The 27,688-nt window shown below is 46.4% G+C and overlaps 1 protein-coding gene across 2 annotated transcripts in view; it reads left to right on the plus strand.

The window, feature by feature from the left end:
• Positions 1–27,688, plus strand: part of LOC119388275 (mediator of RNA polymerase II transcription subunit 15) — a 113,420-nt gene that overhangs the window by 58,162 nt on the left and 27,570 nt on the right. Inside the window, exon 8 of one of the 2 annotated variants that reach the window (XM_049413898.1) lies at positions 10,597–11,069. The exons of the other annotated variant lie outside the window; for it this stretch is intronic. Coding sequence (XP_049269855.1) covers positions 10,597–11,069 — 473 coding nt within the window. The remainder of the gene's footprint in view (positions 1–10,596; positions 11,070–27,688) is intronic. 2 annotated transcript variants of the gene reach the window in all.

The following is a 27,688-nucleotide window of genomic DNA, read 5'->3' on the forward strand; positions in this document are numbered from 1 at the left end:
GGTGGTTTATGCTAGGCAACAGGAATTTCTTTAGTGCCTCTGAAAATTTATCAGCATTTACTTCTTCAGCTATTGCTCTCGGCAGTTGATTCCCCTCCTGGATGACGAATGATAACGAAGTGGTACTTTCGTTTTTTGTAACTGTATTGTGGGTGCTACAACGTTACAATGAATTGTTGTGGTGCCTTTTTATTTATTACCTTAGTTCTATGGTTAAAAATAGACAATTAAAACAGTGCAATAGTGCGCGTGACTCTGGTGGCTTTTATTACGGCCATAATCTTCGTGGTCGCCGCACTGCTTGAACAGCAAGTAGCTGACATCTACGACCACACCCGCTTCGTTGTTATAACATGATTAGATATCTTTTTACGAATGCTCTTGCGCTCAGTTATCATACTCGCGAATAAAATATGGACATGTGGTCTTGCAGAATCGCATGACTTTTTGTGTAAACAAAAAGCTCATTAATTTGAACTTGGTTAGTTCAAATGTGCAGTTAATTCGAACCGATGCCCTGGTCCCAGCACTGCCCTGTGTATTTAAATGGGGGAAAACTCCCGATAATTCGAATGCGTCGGTATCAAAACGGTTAACTTGAACTGGGAACCCCGGGTTTCCATCGCTGCTTGCAGAATTCGGCCCCCAGTGATCACATGGGCTGCCAAACCAAAGAAAACCAAATTACTAGAGATGCAAAACAACGAAACAGCATTTTTCAGCAGATGAGAATTCGAACGCCGTGCTGGAGCTCTGGGCAAGCTGCAACGATGCTCATAGAGTCGCGACAGAGAAAACGCAAACAAATGCAAATTGTTGATTACGTTTAATTTTGATTGCATTAACTCTGCCATGAAAATAAATGTCTTTTGGAGTGTAAATATCATCATGTATTTTGACATTAAGGCTCACTGCTCCCATGAATGCATGTCGGTGCTTGTTTCTGGCGCATGACTGAATGATCAATTAATTTTGTTTGCTGTTAGAGGTTCATGAACTTAATTTGCGAAATCACCTGCCATAAACGTGTAGCGCCTAATTCGCGATAACGAGTCCAGAGGTGGCTTCCTTGGGTTCTGCCGCGCAGTGTATTGCGACGTCTGTTCATTTTAGTGTCTGCCCGCTAATTCAAACTCTGTTTAATTTGAACAATTTTGTAGTCCCCTTCGAGTTCAAAATAACGAGCTTTTACTATATAAGACGCAACATTCAGGAGTGAGACAGCTACGTATATTGCGAATTTTTTATACGATTCCGTTTTCCTGCGCCAAGCTGCTCCAAAAGCATAAAATTGCAAAAATTGCGCCGAACTGCTCCAAAACAGCCTCAAAAACAATTTTGATGCCCACGTCAGCTTTGGTGGGGAAGAAAGGCTGGGTTGTCATGATTTCCAAGCAGCGCCAGGAATACCAAGAAAATAAGACATTCGCACAGAATAAAACAGAATAAGACGTTCGCACAACACATCGGATGCAAGGTGTGAGTAGGGGCTAGTTGGTATTCCATTTCAAATGCCTGTCCCTGTCTCGTGTCTTCCCCTGCGTTGTAACCGCAATTTGACATCGGATGCGCCCAAGCGTGTTTCTTCTATGCACCTTTCTAATCCCATGGTGCCGCCATAATCTCCCCTGAACTGTTGTAAATATGCGTGACCCCGCAAGAAAGTTGTGCCGTGCCCCGAGCGGGCTGCCTGTACTCGCTAGGCTGTGTGTTCTGGTGCTACTGTCACTTAGCGAAATCTGTCGAGTGGCATGCGCAGCAGGGTTGACTTTCAGGTTCTTCTTTGTTGTGGGTAGCGTGCTACTCTGGTCGCTGGGGTTTCCGTGGCGACGGCACGTGTTTGCCGTGGGCGAGTACCTCGTTGTGCCAATGCGGCATCAACTATCATCCTGCATGCAACGCGTCTCCGCGATGCTCTAGCGCGTGGGTTCTCAAACTGAGTTCCGCAGAACACGGAGGTTCCGTGAAGGACATCTTAGGGTTCTGCGAGCGCCCAGAACGAAGGCAATCCGCTCCCGTTTTACCCCCATTAGACACTAATTTATTATTTGGACAAGCACATTTGCATGCATAATGAATTTAATGAAGCCATCGCATGCTGCATCACACTTAGGGTGTCTGCGGGTACGAGAGAGACCACCTGGTAGCAGCACTAAAGACTCCTCTAGTGCGCGCCATGAAACTTGCCCGATTTGCGGACCCTGGGGAAAAATGCTCGTGAGCGTTCAAAGCAGTTCAAATGACGACATTAACGAGCAACTCGGCACTTATTCGTGGCTCATGGCACGTTGGCGATCACGTGGCACAATTTTCATACACGGTGATTTGCCACTGCTCGGTTTTGTAATCAAAATGCGCAATGAGTGCTTTGATATGCGTAAGAGGCGTCGCTTCGTGCCGGCTGTGCGCAACACGAGCATTTAGGCTTAGCCTTACAACCGGTGTATCGGTTGACAGCCGTTTCTCTGTGTGACTGGCATGCCTCCTTTCTTTTTGTTTTGCAAAAAATAAAACAGGCCTCTGTACGTCCGGCGCTTTGTTGTGGGAATACATTGCTTACGCTGCGCAGTGCCTGAAAGCTTGCAGTGTATGGTCGGCGTGTGCTTTACGTGAGTCGAAGCGGCGCGGGCACAGGTCACAAGTGGTCACATGAAGCGTGGCGATACACAGAATCGCAATTCTGTGTATTATCAGGAGTTCTACATCAATGGCGATAGCCTTAGAGATTAAAGAAAAGAGAACGGGCAACGTAGGCAGTGTTAATACAGTGAAACCTCGTTAATACGTACCTGCCGGGAACGCGGCATAACTACGCACTAAACGGTAGTACGCATTAAACACCAAGTACAAATTTGCATCTCCTAGCGTACGCCATCGCCACCAGCAAATAAATAGAGTGCCACAGCAAATATGCCTAAAGTACCCACCGCAAAGCCTTTTCTTTCTTTTCGCCAAAGTGGAGAAAAGATCCTGGCACACTCGCACGACGCCCGATAGCGCGTAGTGGCGACGCCGAAGAGCATTTCGAAACTATTGCAGGGTCCGGGATACGCGGTCAACGCAGTGACCAACATAGCGACAGAACGGACAGTGTCTGCTTTCCGCGGTATATGTGCGTGCGTCTAACCGCAATTTGCTACTAAACGAAAACTGACACAGTTCCAGTGAAACGCGGTACGGCTGCGTGGAGCCGCTCGTCTCCCGACTAGTTGCGTGCAGCGCGTCGCCTACTCGGCTCACGCCGTCACTACTGGACCACTTGCTGTGCCGCACGCGCGCATTTATCGTGGGAATGTTGTTCGTACCCACTTCGCTCCAGATCGTGCACAGATGCGGCGAGTAGCTTGTTCGGTTAACGCAGCGATGACGAGCTTCATGCAAGCGATGCGCACTCCGCGATGCTCTAGCGGTCCTGGCAGCGGACGGAGGGCGTTGGGTGGTCGCCTAATAAAAGCGTGCAGTATGGTTACAACCGCGCTACGCTTGCTGTATCGTACACGTGCGTTTAGTGTGATAGCGTTAATGCAGCGAGGTTTCTCGGCGGCCGCGACCCGCAACGCTAACTACGCAACAGCGATCTGCTTTCGCTTCTACAAAGCGGTGCGCGCCTGATGACGGCTTAGTAGCGTTTGCTGTCGGGCTAGTTGTACATGGCTGAAGTTCTTCGACCTGCCCGAGCATTTGCGCCATCAATTCAACTTCAGCCTTGAAGATGGCCGCGCACAACGAAGCGTCAGCGATCGGCGGCCAGCGCGTTCAGGTTGTCGCTAATAAAAGCGTGCAGTAGGCTTAAAAAGTAGCGCTGCGCCGCACGCGTGCCCGAGCAGATAGCTGAAGATACTTATTGTGATAAGGTTGTCGGCGATGAGTCATGTCGGCGCGTTCGTCGGTGGCCGCCACCTCGCCTTCGTTCTTTCCCGATGCTTACCCGAAGGCGTCGCCGCAATCGCGCAGAAGTCGGAATCGGGGATCGACTGGTCTGCGCACTTCTCAAAAAGGCGGAATACTTTGGCGGCACATTCTGGTGTCGGGAAGTTGAGCGGCGCAGTAAAAATTTATGGCACAAAAAGTTGTCGCGGTACGCAGGGTACGCACTAACGGTAGGCATAGGGCGAACCACTACGGCTTATGCGGTCAGCGAATGCATTGAGCTCTATGGGACTCGGTCGGGGATTCGTCGCAACTACGTTTTAACCGTTAGTACGTTTAAAGCGGGTACGTATTAACGAGGTTTGACTGTACTATGGTTGCGCGCGTTGAAAGGCATTATCACTCCCCCCCCCCACCTCACTTTTGATTGTCTTAATGCTCACGAAAAAGTTACGGCTTCTGCGGCACCCTTGAAAAGCCGTTGGGGTTCCCAAGGCCAGAATGTTTGAGAACTCCTGCTCTAGAGATTTTGCATGAGAGGCGGCAGTGGACTGATGGGAAGCACGTTTGTGTCGTCCCCTAATAAAAGCGTTACAATAAACGCTTACAACGGTGCTGCTCTTGAAAATCTCGTCGAACTTACGCGCAAGTTTGACGAGATTGTCAGTGCGGCGAGGTTTCTTGGCACCCATGTAGAACTCTTGAAGGTGGTCCCGCACGAGGTGGCAGCCATAGAGTTTCCAAAAATTAACTAGAGGGGACTCTGGCGCTGAGATCGTTCAGCTACCATGGGGTTGGTGGGTAGTGCACAAATTTGCCTAGTCTTTGTGCTTGCGGCTTCAAACATACTTGTGGCTTTGTTTATTGCTGTGTTTTGGCGTTTGTTTCGGATAAAAGAGTAGACCGTTGTGAACTTCGTGACCAGGTTTGATTTGGTGAGCCTAAAAAAGTTAAAGTGGTGATGTGGAACTGCTGACTTTTGCTGGACTTTGTTTTGCGACAAAGCGGATGCAGGCGACGCGCAGCCAAACGGAGTCGAAAGAACGAAGTTTAGACATATTTGTGTACTACCCCTCATTCCATGCTGGCTGAAGCGTCATGCGTTGCAGCTCCCATAGACACTAGCGCCAGAGTTCCCTCTAGTAAGTATTGTAGGAAGCTTTATGGTGGCAGCGAACGGCGGTGCAGCGTAGGGCACCTCAATGCCAGCGTTCGGAACGAAGGAACGTTGCCATCGAGGCGCCCTAGTGCGGTGCATTTTGTTGTTGTCTGTTAGAAGTGTGCAGTACACTTGACGCTATGCCAACTGTGTCGCCGAGCAAATAGCTGAAGGGTGCTTATTGTGATATTCTCATGCCAGAGAGTAAGACTGACCTACAGTAAGCTCTTGGGAAGCTTGAAAAGCTAAAAATCACACCATCTCCCGCTGAAGGGACCATGAGGCGATGCGAAGCAGTGTTTCGGCATGTAGAGCCCGTGTTTCAGAGGGGAAATGGTGAGAGGGGGAGAGGGGAAGTGGAGGGGTAGGGGAAGTGGAGAGGTTTGCGCATGCGCAGTAAGGGTGGTCACGCCGCACAACACCACCACCGCCGGATTGAACTCCGCTATAAGATGCTTCACATCTAATAAGCAGACATACAAAAAGCCAAAGCAGTAATATTGCCACCTGCCCAACATGACAGGTACAGCGAGCGCGAGCCAACAATCCACAAGAATGGAAGATGTTCTGGGACAGTGCGCGCTCTCACTCTGAGTTGTTGTTGTGTTGGCAGCCATCTTCCCAGTCTTGTGTGCGTCTCTCTGCCGGTGCAGTATTTCCTAGTTCAAGTCCTTCTGTAGCACGTGACAATATGCTAAATCATATAACTGATTTTAAGCAAGGGCCTACTGCTATGTAACTACAGTTCTTATGCAATCACATTTCTTTTTTTTGATAAGTGTGATGCTTGTTTTTTTCTCTTTCAAATGTTTGAGGTGAACCTAGTTTCCAGATCCTTCTTCTTTTCAATTATTTCATATGTTTGTTACACAGGCTAGATAAGTTGCGGGGTATGTAAAAAGGTAGTGCAGTGATACCTGGCGATAATCTGTTAAAAAAAAAAAACTTTATCCAAAGGTTGTTTCAGTTATTCTAAGCCAGTTATGTACTTGTCCCCCCAAGTTGCTGAAAATTAGTTTTTTCAAGCTCCTAGGACGACCTTAAATACCACTAACTGCTCCAAATCAAGGTTCTTCTGCTCCAAGTTTGAAATTTTGCTGCTCCAAAAACTGCTCGCAATTCAGTTTCAGCCGTCTCACCCCCCGAACGTTGTACAAAATGCACTAGCGAAATATTGAAAAAAAAAAAGGTGTGTCTTATACGTAGGAAAATACGGTACATGAGAAAGCCAAAAAATTCCTTATTCTTATTAGGAGTTGCATTCTTCCATGATCCATCTCTTTCACTGTGTGGCTCTGTCTCTGAAATATGCATCCACGCATATTTTTTAGTGGTGTTGTATATCTCAATGATTATTTGTGCGGTGAAAAATAGGTTAAAGATATCAACAGACCTTACAAGCCATCGCGCAGCACTGTGGCGTGCAGTGCTCACATCTATTCCTGGCGGTCTTCTCTCACAAAACTCGACACTTTGCACAACTGCTGTCAAGTGGTCCTACAAATGATGACACCCTGCAGGTAAGAACGGTGACCTTCAGAAGACACCGGATATCTTGAGATAACAGGGTGTCTACCGACCTGGAAAACCGGGAAAAGTGAGGGAATTCGGGCCTGTCTGGAAAAGTCGGAATTGTCATGGAATTTCTGAAAAACCTGGCGAGGTCATGGAAACTGACAGCAGTCTGTGCGAACGTCACGGAAATAATGTTACCTTTGATCAGAGGTTGAAAAGTCACTGCTTTGGCTGCATTGATGGTGAGCACCTAAGCAGAAGCATAAAAAAAAAAAAGAGGCAGTGCATAACTGTTGCTTCTACAGATCACACAGCATATCTCAAATCTGAAGCACAACATTACTCATGCCGATAAATTTGTGTATGTTTGTCTTGGTCACAATCTCGGCTCAGCTTGAAAGCTTGCTGGTTAGGCTAGAAGTACCATCAGCAGAGGCTCGCCAGGCCATGTCAAGCTTATTCAGTGGCAATGAAACAGCAAACGTCCTCAGCTATACATTTATTGCTGGTAGCTCGGGTTTCAAGGGTAGCATAGCGTAACTGCAGCTAAATGTCTCATTTCGGTTTATTGAGATCATTATTTAATCTGTGATTATTTTTTAGCATTGCGTCCATTGAAGAGTATGTAAATGAAGGGAATATACCGGCTTCCAGGATTCCTCCACGGAATCGAGGAAACTGTTGCCTCCTCATGTGGCTACGGTGCAGCCCCGCTTTTTGTTGCAACCTGACAGATTCCTCTGTGCCGCCACAAAAAAAAAAAAGAACAGACCAGACACACACACACTGCGCTCGTGTGTGTGTCTGGTCTGTGTGATTGTTAGGTTGTGCAGGGTTTTCCCTTTGTTAAAGGGGCCCTCTAACACTCTTCAACCCCCCATTTTTTACTCGTGGATTGCATAGACTGAAGTACGGACGAACTAGTGCAGCAAGAACGGCAGCGATAGCGGCACGCAGTACGAAGTTATTCAATTTAGAAAATTCAAAATACAAGAAAAAAAAATGCCTGCCCTCAACTCGATTTTCGCGGGGTCACGTGACCACATTTCACTCTCAGCTGTGACGTCGGATGGCGCTCCAATGAAATGGGCTGAAAGCTCTTACGTAGGGGAAGCTCGCACACCATTGTTGCTTCTCCTTTCCAACGTATTGTTGACGTCGTTGCCATAGTAACAAACGTGGTTCCTCCTGACTTGTCAGAACTTGAGCGGGCGCTACTGCTTCGTAGCGAGGCTGGGGAGGCTTTGTCTGCTGTTCCTTACAACGACATTCCATGTCATTCCCTCTTCTCATTCTGAGAAGGGAATTTGTGGAGCGGCATGGGCGGTTAAACACGGTCGCCCCTACGCGGGTTGTTCGGTGAGCAGCCCGACGAGTTACAAGTGTGCAGCGACAACAATTCAACGAAGAGGATTACTTGCACCGTTTCAACAACAATCATGAGCCTACCGCACATGCGGAAAGAGGCAGCTCGCAAACGTACAGACGCAAAAAGAAGGAAGAGGGGCAAGCGTTTCATATGGACATCCGACCGGCGCAGGCAAAAAAAAAAAAAAAGAAAGCCAGTGCAACCAGAGGCGAAATGGCAACCGGCGCCTCTGTCGTACTTTTGTGGTTGTAGTGATATTTTTGTTGCGACGGCGGCTATTTGGAGTTCATTGAAAAAGCACAGAAAAGAAAAACGAAACACAATAGTAATCTCAACTTTGATGCAACGCCGTATTACTTCTAACGTTACATTTATCCAATCATAGGCCAGCGCCCATCTTCGTCATTTCCGCCCGCAATAGTTCTGGCAAGCGCCACTACGCGCTGATGCTCGGTCAGCAGCAATGTAGCGACTTCAACGCGTGATTAAAATACTAAATAATTTGATATCGGTGCTTAAACTTATGCTAAAATTATCCCCAGCCATCAGTCTACGCAACCCGCAAGTAAAAAATGGGGGGTTGAATAGTGTTGGAGGGCCCCTTTAAGATGCACCACCTTGCCAAACAACAAGTTCATCTAAACTACAGAGAGGTCGATCATGTATGCAAGTGTGCTTGACCAGCACTGCAAAAGCGCGCTTGTGAAAGTTTGATTGCATGAGAGAGCGCTTAGAGACACTGTGGGTGGAACTCTGAATTTCTCATAAAGAGCTACTGCTGTTTGTAAAGATGGCACTTTGACATGGAAATTCTTCCATGGAGTGGGAATTTTCAGTAAGCAAGGAAGGTACTATGGAGAATATTGAGGAGGAGTCGCTTGTAGCATAAAGGTGAATGTACGATGAGGTGTCCACAGGAGGTGGTGTTGCAGAAGTTGACGTAACAGACAAGATGATCGACATGGTTTGAAGTGCCAGCATCAGATGGAGTGAAGACTTGGAGAGGAAATAGAAGGGAAGGTTGGGGGACTTATCAGATGTTGAGAGAAAGAAGATAACTGGCTCTTGTGAAAGAGCTTGAATCGTAAGAAGCAAAAGCTGATGTAAGACACACAGCTTCAGGTCTCTATGGTGCAGCAAGAGACTGAATCTTTGAAACAGTACAGCCATTGCCTATGCAAATAAACCAGCTTTTTTGTTTGTAGATGCACAGTTATTGTGTTTTTTGATATTTTATTTATTGTAAAAGATGCTTTCAGCCAAGGGAGTGTAATGAAGCGGCATGGCTTGCAGTTTATGCGAGTGCTCCATCTTTTTTTTTAAACCACTCGAGGGTTTGTGTCCAGTGCGTAGAGTTTTCCAAGCATATTTACCAGTCATGGGAAGCCTGGAAAAGTCAGGGAATTTGGAAAGATTAAATTGGTAGAAACCCTGGATAAGAGCACAGCAGCAGTGAAACTAAACTTACTAATGGACGTTCCATGGCTATTCGACGCACTTTTGCTGTCCATGCTAATGTCAGATGAGTCAAAATCATCTCCCCTTCCGAGTCTGTGCTGCTACCTTCATCAAAGAAGTCTGATGCAGACTGATTAGAATCCGCCAATATTTACCGTCTCTGAGAGGCAGCCATGCCCAATGTCGCCGCCAGATCCAAAGCTATGAATGCTCATCACTCCCGACTTAAGTAGCGCTTGAAGATGCCATGGAAAAAAGCAATCATTCCTGTTTTACATACTGGATGGTGCCAGCTGTCTGAAAGCGCTTCGAGCATGGCAAAGTATGAAATCATCGATAGTGGGCTATCATAGGGTGTAGGGGCAGACAGGAAAGTGTTAAGCTTGAAAAAACCATGCAGAGTTGCCTGGCACATTTTCTTATGCCTAGTCAGCACAACACATATTTGAGCACCTGCAGGGCTTGTGGCTTTGAACATCATCACATGACCATTCATTTCTTCGAAGTAAATGTAGTGCTGCTATTGCCAATGAGGATGTTTGCTCCAGCACCTGGGGCCGTATTCTCAAGCAACTACACGAGGCGATACTTTCATTCTTGCACGATTATAATCAGATGCATTGGCATCTTTGCGTGATAACATTCTTGGTCTGCTGTTTTAGCATGGTTGGCAGTGCCAGACCAGGGTGGCCCGTAGGCAGCCATTTGTCCCACAAAAGGGAAAATACCTCCTAACCAGTCATCGAAGAATACGTTCCCCTGCTTCACCTCCTTCTGAAGTTTTTAAAGTTTTCCTAAAATATTGTCACACTTAGTCACAATCTCATCGACAGATATAACCATGGAGGTAAGAACAGCGCTACCTACACAGTGCATTTTCTGTTTTTGAGATGGAGGTGTAGAAGACCTAAGCACGTGCAGCATGCTTGTACAACCAGCGCAACAACTTTCAAGAAGCACAAAGGTGACACTGAGATGGCGCCCCCAGGATTACAAACTCTTGCACAATATTATTCCGCAAGTGTCGGCTATTTGAGTGTTATGAATGCCTGCAAATCGGCAGAGTGTGTATTCATGAGTTGTACCTGTGCCTGAATATACTTCCAGAGTTTCTTGGTCCTTGGGCAGGCCTCCAGAACATTACGGTGCCTGTAACTTGCTCAGTTGAAATTGTTTGGTTTGGTGCCCCCAGGATGAGAAACGCTTGTGGGATATTCTTCTGCAGGTGTGAGCTACGTGACGGCTCTGCCTCAGACCCAGGCTACCGTTGTGTACCCAACGCAAGCTGTCATGGCCACTTCGACTGCCATGGCTCAGTTGCAGCCACAGCAGATACAGCAATTACAGCAGCAGCAGCAGCAACAGCAGCAGCAGCTGCAACAACATTTGCAGCAACAGCAGATGCAACAGCAGCAATTGCAACAACAGCACCTCCAGCAGCAACAACTTCAACAGCAGCTTCAGCAACAACAGCTACAGCAGCTGCAGCAGCAACAGATTCATCAGGCTCAGCAACAGGCTCAGCAACAGCTGCAGCAGCAGGCACAGCAGCAAGCAGAACAGCAACTCCTTCAACAACAGCAACAAGCGCAACAATTACAGCAGCAGCAGCAACAGCAGCAAGCACAGGCAGCCACTCTTCAAGCATCCCAGCTTGCACTTCAGCAGCAGCAGCAGCAGCAGCAGCAGCCCTATCAGGTGCGTTGATCAGCATGGTGATGACTTTGTCATTGCTTTCTAACAGCTTGCTCATGTTTGGTCATATGCACAGCTGCAGAAAGGCCATCAAGGAGTTATTGCAGTTTTCTCTAAAATTTTGTCTGCCCTAGTAAATGTTTGTTAATGTCTTTCTGTTCTGAATGGTAGGTTGTTTAGAAAATTGTCTTGGGATCTACACACATACTAAGGTGTGTCACCAACTTTCGAAGAAGACGAGTCCACTTGTCGAAACGTTGCCTCCTGCGACACCCCATGTTTATGAATTTTTCAACTTTCAAGAAGGTTTATAAAGTATTTGTTATTATAGTGGTACGTCGATGTTAAATTTTATTACGCAGGGGAGTTGTTATGCAGACTCTTCAAGTGCATTAAACAATTTTCTTTTTCCTAACGGGCTGGGCACCTTGTCACGTCCCATCGCAAGTTTTGGTTTATGCATACAAACTTGAAGCTTTAAAGCGCTGTGTAGGAAGCACTTCACTGAAATAAATTTTCTGATTGGTTTTTTATTGAAGGAGTTACAAGGTACTATTTATTAGACAGTTTTAGTTTGTCTGCAGACTTCTTGTTTACGTTTTTGTGGGTTTCTGGAGCTGTTGACAGCGGTGGCAGAGTTGGCAGCAACAACTTGTGGCATTTTGCCCAACTATTATAACTTTGCAAAAATGTTCATTTGCGTCAGTGTTCTCGTCAAAATGATGAATGTACTGTGAGCTGATGAGTACCTAGCTGACAGTGCTTTATACTAGCAGTTAAGAAGAGTGTGTAAGTAATACTGGCTTTGTGAGTGTCTAGTTAGGTTCTGTGTCACCAGGTGTCTTGCCCATAGCACCCATAGTAACCGATAGAAATGTACACGGTAAGAAGTCCATGAAATAAAATGCTTTATTAAACTGCCCTGTTAGCATGCCACCAACAGGTGAGCTTCACTGCCAACATAGTCTATCCTCCTTTGCAAGCATTCGCAAACAATGTTAAGTGACTGTGTAATGTTCTGATATTTTTCTTCACTGTGCGTTTCCAATGGTATCATTGTTTTCTAAGAATTAATTGTTGGCTTTGTTGGTCGTGCATAACTGGCTGAGACGTATTAGCTCAAGGAATAAAATGACAAACACAAGAAAGAAGATGAAGACAAGATGCTGTATATTCTCGAAGCACTTTGTACAAATTTATCAGAGCAGTTACTGCTTCGGCTTGGCACAGGGACATGAAATGAAAAATTCTGTATATCCAAGGCTGCATTAATTTCACCTGTATTTCATAGATTAAGTTTACCACTGCGACATATTCATACAACACAGTAGGCTTTTGATAATTCAAACTCGAGGGGACCTCAGGATTTTGTTTAAATTATCAGAAGTATGAATTATCAGAAATTCTCATAAATATGACTAGGGGCAACATACCAACTAGTTATGGTGGTTATTTTTCCTTAGTGCCGCAGCAGCATCATAGACAGCTCTGCATGATTGCCAGTAAAGGTTTTAGACGTCAGTGATCATACTGGCACTCATTATTATACAACGAATGCACGCGTGTGTAATCAAAGGCCAAAATTTGTTGTGTCCCGTGACAGCTCCCAGCCCCTTCTTATTAGTAAGATGGTTTCCCGCATGACCCCAGTGTACTGCGGAGAAAGTGACTTTAAAGGGACACTAAAGAGAAACAATGAGTCGGCCTAGATCGATAAATTGTGCTCTGAGAACTCTAATGCTGTAAGTTCATAGGTTTATTAATAGAGGAGAAAATCAAGTTCAAAGGTTCATTTTTAAATTTTGCGCCGAAATCTCCCCGCATGACGTCACCGATTTCATTTACCGTATGTTGGCGCCATTGGCCCAACAAAGTTATCCCAAACTTAATATGCTAAGTCTATGGCCCCCTCAGAGGACAATGTACTTCATTTTTACCGATTATGAACTACGTAGTCTCTAGTAGGCGCCGTCAAAACATATGACGTCATGGCGAATGGTGCGGAAACTTCAAGGTGGCATCGCCACCCACATTTTGTTTTTGCGTGTTTTCTCACTTACTAAGCGTCTTATCACAGCGAGCGTGGTGTTTTTGGTATCATGAAAGAGCACTTTACTAATGTGAGAAAAATCACAGCATATCCACGGAGTGAATGGTGATGAGTGGGCGAAGCTGCAGAGGTTCATCGGTAAACCGTGAATCTTCCGTGAATTCTGCCCAGTACATCATCACCGACGTGAGATCGGGCGCGTTTATACTAAAGGTTCGATGAGTTATGACGACTTGCAGCTCACTTTAATTTTACATGTACGCTGTGAATTTTCATTGTTTAGAAAACCATTGCTTTAGAAAACATCTGGCGTCTTTCGTTAGCAGCTGGCGTCTTTTCGTTTTGCTTTAGAAACATCTGGCGTTCTTTCGTTTTGCTTTACAAAACATCTGGCGTCTTTCGTTGGTTTATTTGGTTTATTTCATCAATCAACGGCGTTTTGAACAAAATTTTATTGTTTAATCACGCACAAGAGAAATCTCACCAGGCACTACCTTGGAGGTAAACAATGGCTGCTAATGGGAATGAGGAGACAGAAGAAGTCGGCTTTTAGCTAACACTTACACTTCTACTTCTACTAACGTTTCCTACTTGAACATGCCAATGGCTGCTAATGGGGAATGAGAGACAGAAGAATTCGGCTTTTAGTTAACGCGCACGCTGCGAATTTTTTATTGTTCAACAACGCACAGGAAAAATCTCCCACCGGCACCACCTTGGAGGTCAAGATCTGGTACTAGCGTTACGACTGGTTACGCACTACTACGACTACGAAGGACGAACGGGTGCCGCCTCAAGGAGCTTCGCCCCTAAAATCGTTTTGCTCTTTAGTGTCCCTTTGAGAGGCGTTTGGTACACAGTAGGCCAGACCATCTCAGTTATTTTTTTCCTCAGTCAGCGTGCAATTGTTGGTGCACGCGGTTTGGCTAGTTTGGCCATTTTTCAGGCAGGCAATCAGCTTTATTTGCGACTTTTAGTGACATAAAAATGGGAATGTTCAGCTAGAAGCAACAAAGGCAGCAGATATTTCGAGGTATGGTCAAGCAGAAAGTTTGAGCTAACCGAATTTGTGCAGTGGGGCAGTTTGAATGAAGTAGCTTTTAAAATATATTGAAAGCATAGCGGGCCAACCAAAAATTTAAGATTTGTTTTAATTAACCAAAAGTTTGAATTATCGAGAGCCTGCTGTAATACTATATTGTCTATGCAGGCCATCTTTAACTCGTTCTATCATTGGGTATGGTAATAAGCTTTCCCTAACTCTGTCTTAACCGCATCTTTGTGCAGACTTTAAAGGGCCAGTAAGAAGTCCTCCACATAAAAATCAGCGCTAAAAAACGGCGGACAAGAGAAAGAAGGACACAGACGGCGGCGCTGTCTGTGTCCTTGACTTTCTTTTTTTTTTAACACCTCCCAAACAAGCTTGCTTATTCGTTCAGAAGGCCATGGTGATCACATTTTGCGAATATCACAGCAGTGTGCGTGCCATGCAGACGTTGCATGTTGAAAAACTGTTCCCACACTGCATGGATGTAATATTGCCCATGGGCCACATTATGTAGTTTACATTATGTAGTTGGTCCTCTGCACGACGAAACAGCGCCTTGGCCCTTCCGGTGATACAGTTTTGGCCTCGCAGTTATTGTGCCTGTTGCGTACTTGCACGGCCGCTGGATGGAAAAGCGCACGATGCGGCCTGCCGCGTTGGGCGGCTTTCTGTGGGAGAGCGCGTGTTGGCCCTAGTTGCAGTTGCGGCCACTGCGGCACGACGGGGCGGGGAAGGGGAAACGGATGCCGGCGTCTCTGTTGGGGCAGCAGCCGCAGCAAATTGGTGGTGGTCACAACAACGATCTCACTCGGCTGTTCTAAGCTGCTTTTTCTATCTCATCTATCGCAGTCATGACATATCATGCATTCAGTTGAGTCCATTCGCGTAATCTCGTTAAATAGCCACTTAAGTTTCCGTGTACGTGCCGAGCTCCTGGCGTTTTTTTTTCCAGGACTAACATTTTGCTTTGTGTCTGAAAGAATATTCCACAATGCGCATAGCAACATTATATGGCGCTGAATGTGTGAAAAAGTGGTTGTTATATTTATGTGCCTGTAATGAATCCATTGTTTGTTATTTCAACGTATTGATTTCCATGACATTTCTTCAGCACCTTTGAGTTTTCTTAGCTGAAAATGCTTGACAGATATTTGTTTGAAACATCTGACAATACACGTTCATGTTCTTTATACATAGGAAGTGCATGTAAAAACATACCTTGAATCATTTTCATGATGTCTGATACATGATACTGTGCCAAAAAGTAATTCAGCTTCAGATGCTTGATACCAGCGGATTCTACAAATACAGTGACGCACTCCTCGTAACTTTGTTGAAAAGGCTGTGGAATTATATATTCATTAGAAGTGGCTTGCAAATTTCTTGACAGTTCTTAGCAGGGCAATGTCATCAAATTGATGTGTATATAAGGGCGATCACTGGAGTGACTAATATCTCGAAGAATGAACCTACGACTGAAGTTTTCTTTAACTCAAGAAACAAAACTACGAAATGGCGGGGATCAACTCAAGCTATATTTAATCTCGTTACTACGAACATCAGATTAACGAAATTTTTGAAATCCCCGCCAGAATGCCTATATTGCCAATGTCAAAAACTTTCAGTACTACGAATTTCAGAATACCGAATATTTCAGATTAACGTACGTAATTTAACCCCGAAATCAACAAGATGCTTCGTTATTACAAAGTTCCGTGAATGTTTCGGTACGGAAATCACTGAAGCTTACACCTATCATCATCTGCAGCAGATATGCGCCGGGAAACCCGCTTGAACGGGTGCAGCCCCATCAGCGTCGACATCAATGTGAGCGTCACCAACCGGTCAAACTGGTCAAACCAAATCAAACAACGTCGTAGGCTTAGTCCCGCTGTTGCCGCTGCTCTCACCACGTTTCCAGTTGCTGTCGTTTGGAGCTGCGAAGTTGAGATCGTGTTCTGCGGTCGCTTTTCTGGCAATGAGTTCTCCTGGCCCCAGCGTTAAAGGGACACTAAAGGCAAATAACAATTTATGTCAGAGTGAAAGCTCAATGTACGACGACGTCTAAAACGGCAATATTATCAACAGCAGTGCCCTACTTACTGAGAAATTAAGCTAAATGTATCACACGATGAGCGCCACGAGCGGCACATTTTCAAAATGATCCCGATGACGTATGAGAGTCTGCCTACAATTATTCACTAGTAATCAAACTAGCAGCAATAAAAAAAGAACCTTCCGTGCATCAAGAGACGTAATAAAATGCTGTTTGTTCGTTTCTGTTTGATTCATGGAAAAAAGAACCTCTTTGGTGTTGCCATGGGGAATGGTGCGCTTGATTCAAAGGTTCTGTTTTCGCTGAACTGCGCTTCGCCCGGCGCCCTGCTTCAATTGCGCGGTCGCGTCGCAGTGGTAGTTTCTGTATCGCGTACTGCTGCATGTGTTTTGCACGCTTGTGAAAGTCACTCTGACAGAAAGTTTGACAAAATGCCGCATGCATGTGATGTTGCCGGATGCCCGAATGGTGCACGCCGCCAGTACACGCTGCCGCGCAGTAAAGGCGGGCAACGTTGGGCACGGCAGCAGTGACGTGTGAAAGACTGATTTGAGGTGGGCGATTTGAAGTGCGCTAACGCGATGCGGACCACTAAAACGTGATTTTATTTCAAAATAAGCACTTCCTTGGCATAAAAGTAGCACTACGAGGTTTCTGGACCGCTATTTAAACAATCAACGTCGACTTAATATTTGCCTTTAGTGTCTCTTTAAAAAGAAGCGACGCCAGTTTTCGCTCTAGGAAAAAGTGGACATTCTGACGGAGCTGAATGCTGGAAAAAAGCAAGTGGACATATGCAGGGAGTATGATATCGCACCGTCAACAGTGGCAACGATACTGAAGGATTGGGAGAAGATTGTGAAATTACATCGAGAATCACAGCTGGCTCCCTCAAGAAAACGCTTGCAGCTGGGCAACTATTGCAGCTGGGCAACTATAGCAACGCTTGCAATAGGGCCCTTGTCAGGCTCTATTATTCAAGAAAAGGCGCGACAATTCGTGGTTGCTTTGGGCACCTCCGGCTTCGACGCAAGTGCCGGATGATTCAATCGGTTCCGGCAAAGGAATGGCCTCATGTGGCAAGTCGCGTGCGGGGAAGAAAAGGCGGCCGATGCCGATAGTGCGATTGCCTGGCGGAACAAGCACTTTCAGGAAATCGTCGAGTCGTTCAGTCCAGACGACGTTTTCAATGCCGACGAAACGGCGTGCTTTTATCAGCTGTTACCTGATAAGACAATGAACTTTAAAGGTGAAAAATGCAAGGGCGGGAAAAAATCGCGTCTTCGCGTGTCAGTGCTCTTCTGCTAAAACACCACAGGCACGGAAAAACTGAAGCCTCTTGTTATTGGCAAGTCCACCAAGCCTCGCTGCTTGAAAAATGTCTCGTTGCCTTGCGACTATCGGGCAAATAAGAAAGCGTGAATGATGCGGGAACTGTTCATGCAGTGGCTGCTGCAGTTCGACAACACAATGAAGAAGAAACAAAAGAAGGTTCTTCTAATCGTTGATAACTGCTCGGCACATATGGTGAACGTGCGTTTGAGCAATGTGCAGTTTGAATTTCTGCCCCCAAATTGTACATCTTTGCTCCAACCTTTAGACCAGGGCATAATAAGATGTGTGAAGGCCGAATTTCGGAAGCAACTTGTGCAGCGCCTTCTCATTAAGTTACGACTGAAGCTGCCCACGGAGGTCAACATCCGTCAAACCGCAGCAATGCTGACAGGGTCGTGGTGGAACGTCAAGGCAAGCACCATTAGCAACTGCTGGCAAAAGGCAGGTCTTCTTGAGACTTCGCTTACGCCGCAAGACTGCGAGCCTACGCCACGAGACTGCGATGACGAAGTGGAGCTCGACCCAGAGCTTTGGAATGAGCTTACCAAGAAGCTCCCGGTAGACGCTGCGGTAACCTTCGAGGATTACGTAGACAGTGACTGCGCAGCGGCTACATCTGCAGAGCTCACCTGCAAAGAAATCGTGAGTCAAGTGTGTGAGCAAGATTGCTGTAGCAGTGACGAAGGCGACGCTGGAGATGCAGAGTCTGGGACAACGCAAGAGACTATTTCCAGATGGATGTTGTGGTGTTCCTTGAGAAGACCCGATCGTACCTTGGGTGCTGCAAGGATGTACCCGAAGGCATCCTTAGGAAGGTTGCGGACGTGGAGGCATACATGCACCAGCGCCTGCTTTCTACTTGCCAGAAGAAGATAACGACTTTTTTAAGCAGTAAATTGTTTCCACTCGGTGCCCAGTGTTTTCGTTCATTGTTTACGCCCCAACACGTGCACCTCCTGCAAAGGTACGTTATTTTCGCTGTTGTGTTACATTAGCGACACCATTTTTCAGTACTACGATATTTCAGAAGAACGAATTAAAATCGGCGGCCCCACGAAGTTCGTTGTAACGAGATTCTACTGTATATATATATTCATGCGTGACAATCGCTTACCCGGTTTTTTTTCGAGGCGGCCGGGTCAAGTGACAACCACGTTTTTATATTTACACAAGTATACTATAGTAGCACGCAATACCATGGCTGCTGTACGACAGTCAAGTACATAACTTTGTTGGAGCGAGCACGGGTGCCTTTGTAGACAATATATATTGTTGTGATTTTCGGGCACACTTTCTCTGAGCACAACACACGCCTTGGTCTCGTGCTGGATTGCCTAAGCAAAGCACGCTTGGTGCTCAACTCAAAGAAATGTCATTTTGGAGAGCGCCAAACACTCGTCCTTGGACACTTAGTGGACAAAGAAGGCATACGACCGGATCCCGCGAAGACGGCCGCAGTGGAGGCATTCAAGCAACCTCACTCGGTAAAAGAACTGCGCAGCTTTTTGGGTCTTTGCTCATACTTCCATCGATTCATTCCTAGCTTTGCCAATATCGCGCACCCACTCACGTGCATGCTTCAGAAAGGCATGCGGTTTGACTGGACCCCGGAATGTGCGTCCACTTTTTCTGAGTTGAAGTTCCGTTTGAAGTCCCATCCCATTCTTTGACACTTCGATCCTCTGACTCCCACAGAACTCCACACAGATGCTAGCGGTGTTGGTGTAGGCGCCGCCTTGGTTCAGCGCTTAGATACCAAAGAACACGTCATAGCGTATGCAAGTCGCTCACTCAGCAAGTCCGAGCGTAACTACGCCGTCACAGAGCAAGAATGCCTCGCAGTAGTCTTCGCAGTGCAGCGCTTCCGGTCCTACCTGTACGGACGCCCCTTTACCATCGTCACAGACCATCATTCTCTCTGCTGGTTGGTCAATCTGCGTGACCCGTCCGGTCGCCTTGTGCGTTGGGCACTCCGTCTGCAAGAATACGACTTTACGGTTTCCTTTAAAAGTGGTCGTCGTCACGCTGATGCAGATTGTCTTTCACGACTACCGCTTCCATCGACGGACTGTGACGCGGACAACTTCGACACCTACATCGCACCGTTAAACCTACCATTTCCTGATACCAATGCCTTTAAGACTGAGCAGCAAAGGGACAGCACCATACAGCAGCTCCTCGCTACCGAACCACAATCATCGGCGACTCGCTTCTGCATCCGCGACGGGCTAGTGTACAAAAAGAACTATACTACGACCGGCTCACGATATCTTCTTGTGGTTCCGAAGAGTCTCCGCGTTTCCGTCTTGCAGGCTATGCATGATGATCCAACGTCCGGTCATTTAGGCACAGCAAAAACTCTTTGCCGGCTTCAAGAAAGATTTTACTGGCCAAAAATGCGCCAGACGACGGAACACTACGTCTCTAGTTGCAACAAGTGTCAACGCCACAAGCGCCCTACAAGTGCTCCTCCAGGGCGTCTACATCCTGTGCTGCCCCCTAGAACTCCATTCGAGCGATTTGGGATCGACCTTCTTGGGCCCTTTCCGCAGTCATCTGATGGAAATCGGTGGATAGTCATATGCACTGATCATTTAACAAGGTACTGTGAGACAGCTGCCATACCATCGGCAGCTGCAGCCGATGTGTGTTTATTCATGCTCCGTTTTGTGGTTCTACGACACGGACCTCCTAAAATTGTTATCAGTGATTGTGGGCGACAATTCACTGCAGACGTGGTGGAAGAGATGCTGCGTGTACGCGCTTCAACGTTTCGGCACTCTACACCATATCATCCCCAAACAAACGGTCTAACGGAACGAACTAACAGGACTCTCATGAACATGCTATCTATGTATGTCGCATCAGACCACAAGAACTGGGACAGCGTTCTACCTTTCATCACTTATGCATTTAACACCGCACAGCATGAAACTACCGGCTACAGTCCGTTCTTTCTTCTCTATGCTCGGCCGCCTCGTCATACCCTCGATACCGTCTTCCCGTTTTTGGACTACCATGATCCCTGTATATCTGAGATCATCTGCCGTGCAGAAGAAGCCCGACGTTTGCTTATTTGTGCACTCTTGCTTCGCAAGATCGCTCGAAGGCACGTTTTGACCGTCGATGCCGACACGTGACGTATAATCGCGGTGACCTAGTGTTGCTGTGGACGCCAACTAGAAAATGCGGGTTGTGCGAAAAACTGCACTATGCGGGACCTTATGTTGTTATAGACCGTCTAAGCGATTTAACTTGCCGCGTAGCACGTCTCCATTCAAATGGCCGATGGTCTGCAAAGACTGAACTTGCCCATGTAGCGCGTTTGAAGTGCTTTGTTCCTCGAGAGACTGTTTGACTCGCCCGGTGGGCTTCGTCTGCGCAGAGGGAAATGTTACTGCATACATTATTTGGGTATGAGCATCTGTGTGGTGGGGAACAGGGAGGTTAGAGTAGAAGAGGACGTTCGGCTAGTGAGAGCTCCGGTATACGCGTCTGTTCAACACCTTCGCGTCTACCGGTACGTCGCAGCTCAATAAAACCTTTCGTAGATGTAACAATATAATAGAAAAAATAAACAGTAATAGATGACAGAACCACATGACGGAGACTGCCAGAAGACAATCACGTTGGTGTGCAACGAAGGTTCGCCAGTGCCTGTACAGCGGCTAACATCAAAGGACCAAAACGAAAGGTTTTATTTTCTGCACAGACGAAGTAGACAGGGAAGCCTAAAATTGGGCTCACAAGCTGGAGGCATAACAAAACAATAATATAAAATGAGAAGCAAACAGAGACTAGTATAAGGAAAGCGTTTACCCCCCCCCCCCCCCTTTTTTTTCTTGTTTACCATATAGCTGTCAAAAGTAACCCACCTTAACTTTGTCCCTGTGAGTGACTCGCAATGTGTGCGTTGGCTGCCACATATGTTTGTTTGAAATGAAATCTTGTCATCGCCCACCAGCCGCTTTTTTGCACTTTGTCTCCGCATGTTTTGCTGAGGTAAGCTTGAGTCTGTGCCCTGTACAGCTAATGACCACCAGACAACCCAACTCTCTGAATAAAAGTGATACACATGCTTTTCACAGCAACCGACATCAGTACCACATGGTATTGCGGGGCAACGCACGCCACCGCAACGCGACAGCGTTTGGAAACAACTGGAACTGATGACAAAGGTGCTGCGGGCTGAAAGGTGGTAACTGAAAAAAAAAACGAGAGATAAGAGAAAACGGGAAGGTGGTGTCAGGGCGCTGGATTTAAACGATGTTTGCAACCAGCCGCCGTTTGCAGCTAGCAGGGATGAGCCCTGAATTGATAATAAATAAAATAACTTCTCACATTTTGTCCAGATCATTCACTGTTGAATTCGTTACATGATCATGAAAACAGCGTAACGGGAAGAGAGAGAAATACTGAAAAGTGCAGGAATGCAAGCAGTTGTGTTCGTGTGTTTCTCAGCCTTTTCATCACTCTTTCCGTCTGACCGTTTTCATATTAATTAATCCGTAACTGCTCCGGTACTTGTTTAGTTAATCCGGTACTTGTTTACCTTGTCAGTGCCTCACGCTGTGCTTCTTTACCGCACCGCCGGCGAGCTTCTCACACGACCAACACATGGAGAAAGTCTTGCTCAGTCACTGGCTGCGCACCTATGATGCAGTCGCTGAAATCGTGTTAGGCTGCCGATGTAGGCACAGTCACGACGATGGGCTACGCCTACCTCTCGTGAGTGACTGGGAAGGATAGCGAGGCCGGGTGAGAAACTGAAACAGGCTGAAATAATTGTTCTGTCTCTTTTAACTTCCTTATTAATGCACTGATTCGCAAAATTATTGCGGCAACATGTTCACATCGTACGAAAGCACAGTTATCTGTTCATAAAAAATCTTGGACCGTATGGCTATTTACTGGCAGTTTAAGCAAAAACAAAAGGCTTTTCCCATTTTTTTTGTATGCTTTAACACAGTCTCCACTGCTGTAGAGCTCGACAAATGAAATGTGAACTTATGTGCCACCCACCATGGTAGCTTAGCTCCTTAGGTGTTGCACTGTGGAACTTGAGGAGGCCAGCCTGATTCTTGGCCTTGGCGGCCACATTTTGAGGGGTTGAAATGCAAAAACGTCTGCTTATATTTAGGTGCACATGAAAGAATCCCCACGGCGGTGTGCCTCATAATGATGCCATTGTGCTGCAATCCAGTCTCCCTGTGCCCATTCAAGTGCAGCTTGCGCCAACTGTGCCAAAGCTTACTATTGCACCTGCTGAAACTGCAGTGGAGATTTTCTGGCCCAAAATATTTTTGTTCTTGCACCCAACACACAACTTGTTTCCACATTGCTGGGAAAGCCACTCCCCATCTCAGTCTTGCCAACAATGTGCTTTTGCACATTATGATTGGCCAATAACTAAAGCATGTGCATATGATCTTCGTTGCTGATAGTTTGGCATATTGTCTGTAGTATGGTAGCTCATTGCTCTTAATGAGGAACTGGTGAAAATACACAGACACTCGATTATTTATTTTTTTTGCCCAAGTCACTATGCATAGCATAATGCAGCGCATGCCGGCCATGCAGCTTTCGTTTTAGGTGCTGCACGCTGTAAGTGGTGTCTTCACGCAAATGAAGATTCGAACTTGCAAAGGTTTGCTTGATATTTTGCAAGAAAATGTTCCATGTCAGTCGCGCTGTGCAAAGTTCTTCAGTCTGTCGATCGTGACTCTAAGCCTAAATGCCTGCGTAGCATGCGCCTGGCATGAAATGGTGCTGCTCGTGTGCCTCGAAGTGCCCGTCACATGTTTTGATTGCAAAACTGACACAGTGCGATGGCAAACCAGCGCGCATAGAAACTGCACCATGCGGACACTGACGTGCCATGAGCCACAAATAAAGCTTTGCCTTGAGCTAGTTGGTCATGCATACTTATGCATGCATCTAGGTGCGAAGCAGACGAGGACAAAGAACACTGTAGGCAGAATGGGCACCACAAATAATGCTTGACTGGGCTCACGTGTCCATTATAAAATGCTGTTTGAACAGCCAATATCGTCATCAATAGCCAAAACAGGCCAGACAAGTCGCTCCCAGCCTGAAAAACTTCTCAACTCATTCCCACCCCCTTATTGCAAATCACGCTTGCGTGTGTGCTCAGCGCAGCCACTGTGTGTGTCTTTGCAAATTGCACAATGACTAAAGCCGTTGAAAAATATAAAGTAGCGCCAACTGCGACCTCTGCCTCCTCTCCTGAAGCAGCTGCAGCAGCGCCTCTGGAGTGTCCACCAGGAAACTACGGATATTTCCCACTGTAATTAAAACAGCTTCTTTCTGCTGTTGTACCTGTTTTTGCCACCACAGATGCAGCAGGTCAGCATACCAAAGCATGCAGAACGATCGCACAAACAGACTCAAGTGCAGTCGACCACATACCGTGCACCAATCAAGTAAACAACCCAGAAGCAGACGTACAATATGGCGCTTGCATGACCTCCTAAAAAGCTAGTAGTATTTTGGCCTGGCTTCAATCCTAATTATTTCAGAATTTTGGCTCGTGTGATACTGCCATCATTAGACAAAAGAACAACATCCAATGTCGGAATCCCAAAGACTCTGAAGCCTAAACAAAGACAGCAAAGACTGTTTGACGCAATTCCCATTAGCTCAACACTTGCACCGCACAGTTTGCATGTGCAATTCAGTCTAATTGCATCGTAAATAATGTTCATGTCCATAGAGCATACCAGTTGTCACCCTGCACGCGATTCACCTTGAAGGACTCTGAAAAGGCTGAGAGGTTCAAGGATGAAGAACGTGCTGGTTCAGCGTTCAGCACCTCAGTACGTCGCCAACATTTATTCGCATTTACAAGAGAACTTTATTGGTTGCCACGAAATTTACACTTGCTGAAGACCTTCTTTACCCTCAGCATCTCAATTTATGTATGGCAGGCACAAGGTGTAATAAAGCTAGGACCTGAAAGTGTTCGAATAGGCACGCTCTAAAGAACAAGTGCGAATAAAAAGGTGGACTGCCTTAGAAGTTACCCGACAATTTTCTATACACAGCGGACTCCAGACAAGCCTTTTGGCTTTCGTACACGAAGATGTTTTTTTTTTTAGAGAAATGAACCGTAAGCGCGGAGCGCATACTAGGGCCTTGTCCTAGCCCTTTCGGTCCTGGCTGTGTCAGTTGACACCATCACAGAACATTTCCCCTAGCACCTTGGAAATGAAACCAAAACTGCCCATTCTTGGGGGAATACTTCTTCATTCTAAAAAGACAGGGCGTGCAAACACAAGAAAGAAGTCAGGACACCACAAACATTGACTAACAACTGAATAGATGCACAACGGTGGAAAAGAAAGAAGGCACGAAAGCTCATCTGCGCATGCCCATGCAATAGGCGAACCAATCAATCCGGCACGCGTGGGGGCCTACGCGAAATATAGCTGTCAAGGCATTTCATTTCATCTTTATGCAAGTTAATTGACAGTTGGCTCACGCATGCACTACCACTATTCTCGATATGTCATGCCTCGATCATCAGACGCGTTTCTTCATTCCTATGTCGGTACAAAACTGCGCATTCATTGAATTTTGGCGTGCACTTACAATCTCGACAATGTAACGATAGATTAGAAGGTGAGCCTCCGGTTAGTGATCTTTTATGTTCTAATAATCTCTGGTTAATGCAGCGGCCCGTTTATCCTACGTAGAAGCGGGCGCAGCTGAAAGGAACCTTATACACCACACTTGTACGGCAATCAGTGAATTTGTTTGTGTGTTTTACGAAACAAATATCGGTTCGCTTCTTGTCTTTTACTCGCTCATTCTTCCTTTGCACAGCGGCACATATCTTACCTAGCTTATTAGCAGCCGTGAAAACAACATTAACGCCGTATCTACTTCCTACTTTCTTTAGCCTTTGAGATACGCAATGAATGTACGGTATACCTACGACACGTTTCTTCCTATCGCTTTCTGCAACCATGCTCGGACTTAACATAATGGATTTCTTTAAACGCTCAGCGACAGTGGCCACTGCATCACGGGGATAACCTACATTTCCTTGATTTCCTCGACCACACGTTCGGCCACAGCTGCAAGGTCTGTGACCGCTTGTGGTTCGACAACAACCAGACCACAATCGCTACTATAACAACGTGTGATGTCTTTATGTGACAGTAGAGGAATTGTACGGAGCATTCACGGTTTACTCGATTATCTCCGAGCCAACTCCTCAATCCCTCAATCATCATTCACTTCTTGGATCTGGCGTGATTTTTTTTGTGTATTGATTTTGTTTAGAGCAGTGCATGCTGGGCAGCGGACGAATGGACTCTGTTTCTGCTGTTAAGATTGATAACAGAGTAGTATAATCTATTCGACAAAGCAAAATTATTTAATCTGGCCTTTGCCACATAAATTGTGGGAGCCACGCCCATCGCCAGGCCACTATCCTAGCGCCATGTGCTGCGCAGTGGCGGTGCGCGTGCACCACTCGCAGGCTTCAAAAGCGGCAGCCGTGGCAGTGCCTGGACAGTCGAAGCGCAGTTGGCTCGGCAGTGTGTGGAAGAAGAGCGCCAACAAATCCGGCACCGGGAACCCTTTCATGACAGCCGCAAGGATGACTGGGTGAGGCGCTCTAGTGTCACCTCGAGGTCAGGGCGACTGCGGCGTTCCTCGGAGTCTGGAAGGGACGCCTACGACGGTGGAAGACGGCAACCGCTGCCGCGATAGTTCAGCAACGACAGCCACCATTCGCAATGTAGCCAGAATTGTTCTCAGGCTGACTATGACGCACCTGTACGAGGCAAGCCAGGAGACACTGCAAAGCAACTGCCGGCTCATTGCATCCGACGACCAGATTTTGATGCGAAGGTATCGTCGGCACTGCCGTCGACGGACATGGCCGCTGAGTCCTACCTGAAGCACAATACCCTTGAACGCATGCGACGAACCCTTTCTTCACAGGGGGGAAATATGTGGGAGCCATGCCCATCACCAGGCCGCTATCCTAGCACCACGTGCTGCGCAGTGGCAATGCGTGTGCGCCACTCGCACGTTTCAAAAACGGCAGCCGTGGCAGTGCCCGGACAGTCGGCGACGGACTGCTGTGCGCGCGCGAAGGGTGTGCCCTGCCGGGGCAAAGGCTAGAGGCCAGTACTTGCGGCTGTGACCAGTTGTATTGTGCAGCATGTTTTCCGTATTCTGAGTTAATGTTAATAAACATTTATTTTGGAATTTAAACCAGTGGAGCATCATTTCCATGGCAGCAAGATGGCGCGAACCCCTAAAAGTCAAAGGAAAAATCTGTGCAAATGAATGTAAATGAAGGCCCATAACATAGTGCTCAAGTATGAGCAGCACTCCAAAACATTCTTGCAATACTTAAGCACTGTCTTTAGTTTTCATTTTATTTCGAATTGAACATTAAGCAGGCAATATGTGCAAAATTAGTGCATAGGATGAAGTATCATTATATGTATGGTAGGCATTTCTTTGTTTATGTGAACTTGCAGTGTGTGCTGTATTGCACAGTATTTCCATCTTTTATAGATGCTGTTCACTTACATTTTGATACCTTCTAATGCTCTAACTTGGGTTGAGCTTTCCACCCAAATTAGGTTTTTTCATGCAATATTTTCTTGAAAGAATTTTTGCTGGCTTCTCTCTTGGTGTACAGTAGGTTTTCTTGTAAGGCCTATTGCTTTTTTTGTAGAATTTATTGTTGGGCGAATAGGTTGGGTAAGGTTCGTTTCTGTACCCAAGTCTGTCTGTCTTTCGAAGTCTGTCCTTCTTGGTTATGCCAGTATGCAAGTTATATTTCACTTTTACTGGTAAATATCTGGTCTTTCTATCCCTGAAATCTGTGTGACTGCACATCCTGCTCTTAAACATCAGCACTAGTTGCAATCTTTATACAGAATACTATGACATAGGTGCATGCAGTGCCGTGTGACGATGTGGCTGTGCAGGAGTGAGAGAATGCATTTTAGCTGATAGAATGTGATTTTATTTGTAATGATATGAGACTCCAACGAGTGACAGAGGCCAAAAAATTACAAGTTGGATACAATGCTGTGAGTGAACTTGCCCAGTTCATTGCTGCCGTGAGTGCAGTTACAAAGACT

Source organism: Rhipicephalus sanguineus, chromosome 3 (assembly GCF_013339695.2).
Source record: "Rhipicephalus sanguineus isolate Rsan-2018 chromosome 3, BIME_Rsan_1.4, whole genome shotgun sequence".
NCBI classification, from domain to species: Eukaryota; Metazoa; Arthropoda; class Arachnida; order Ixodida; family Ixodidae; genus Rhipicephalus; species Rhipicephalus sanguineus.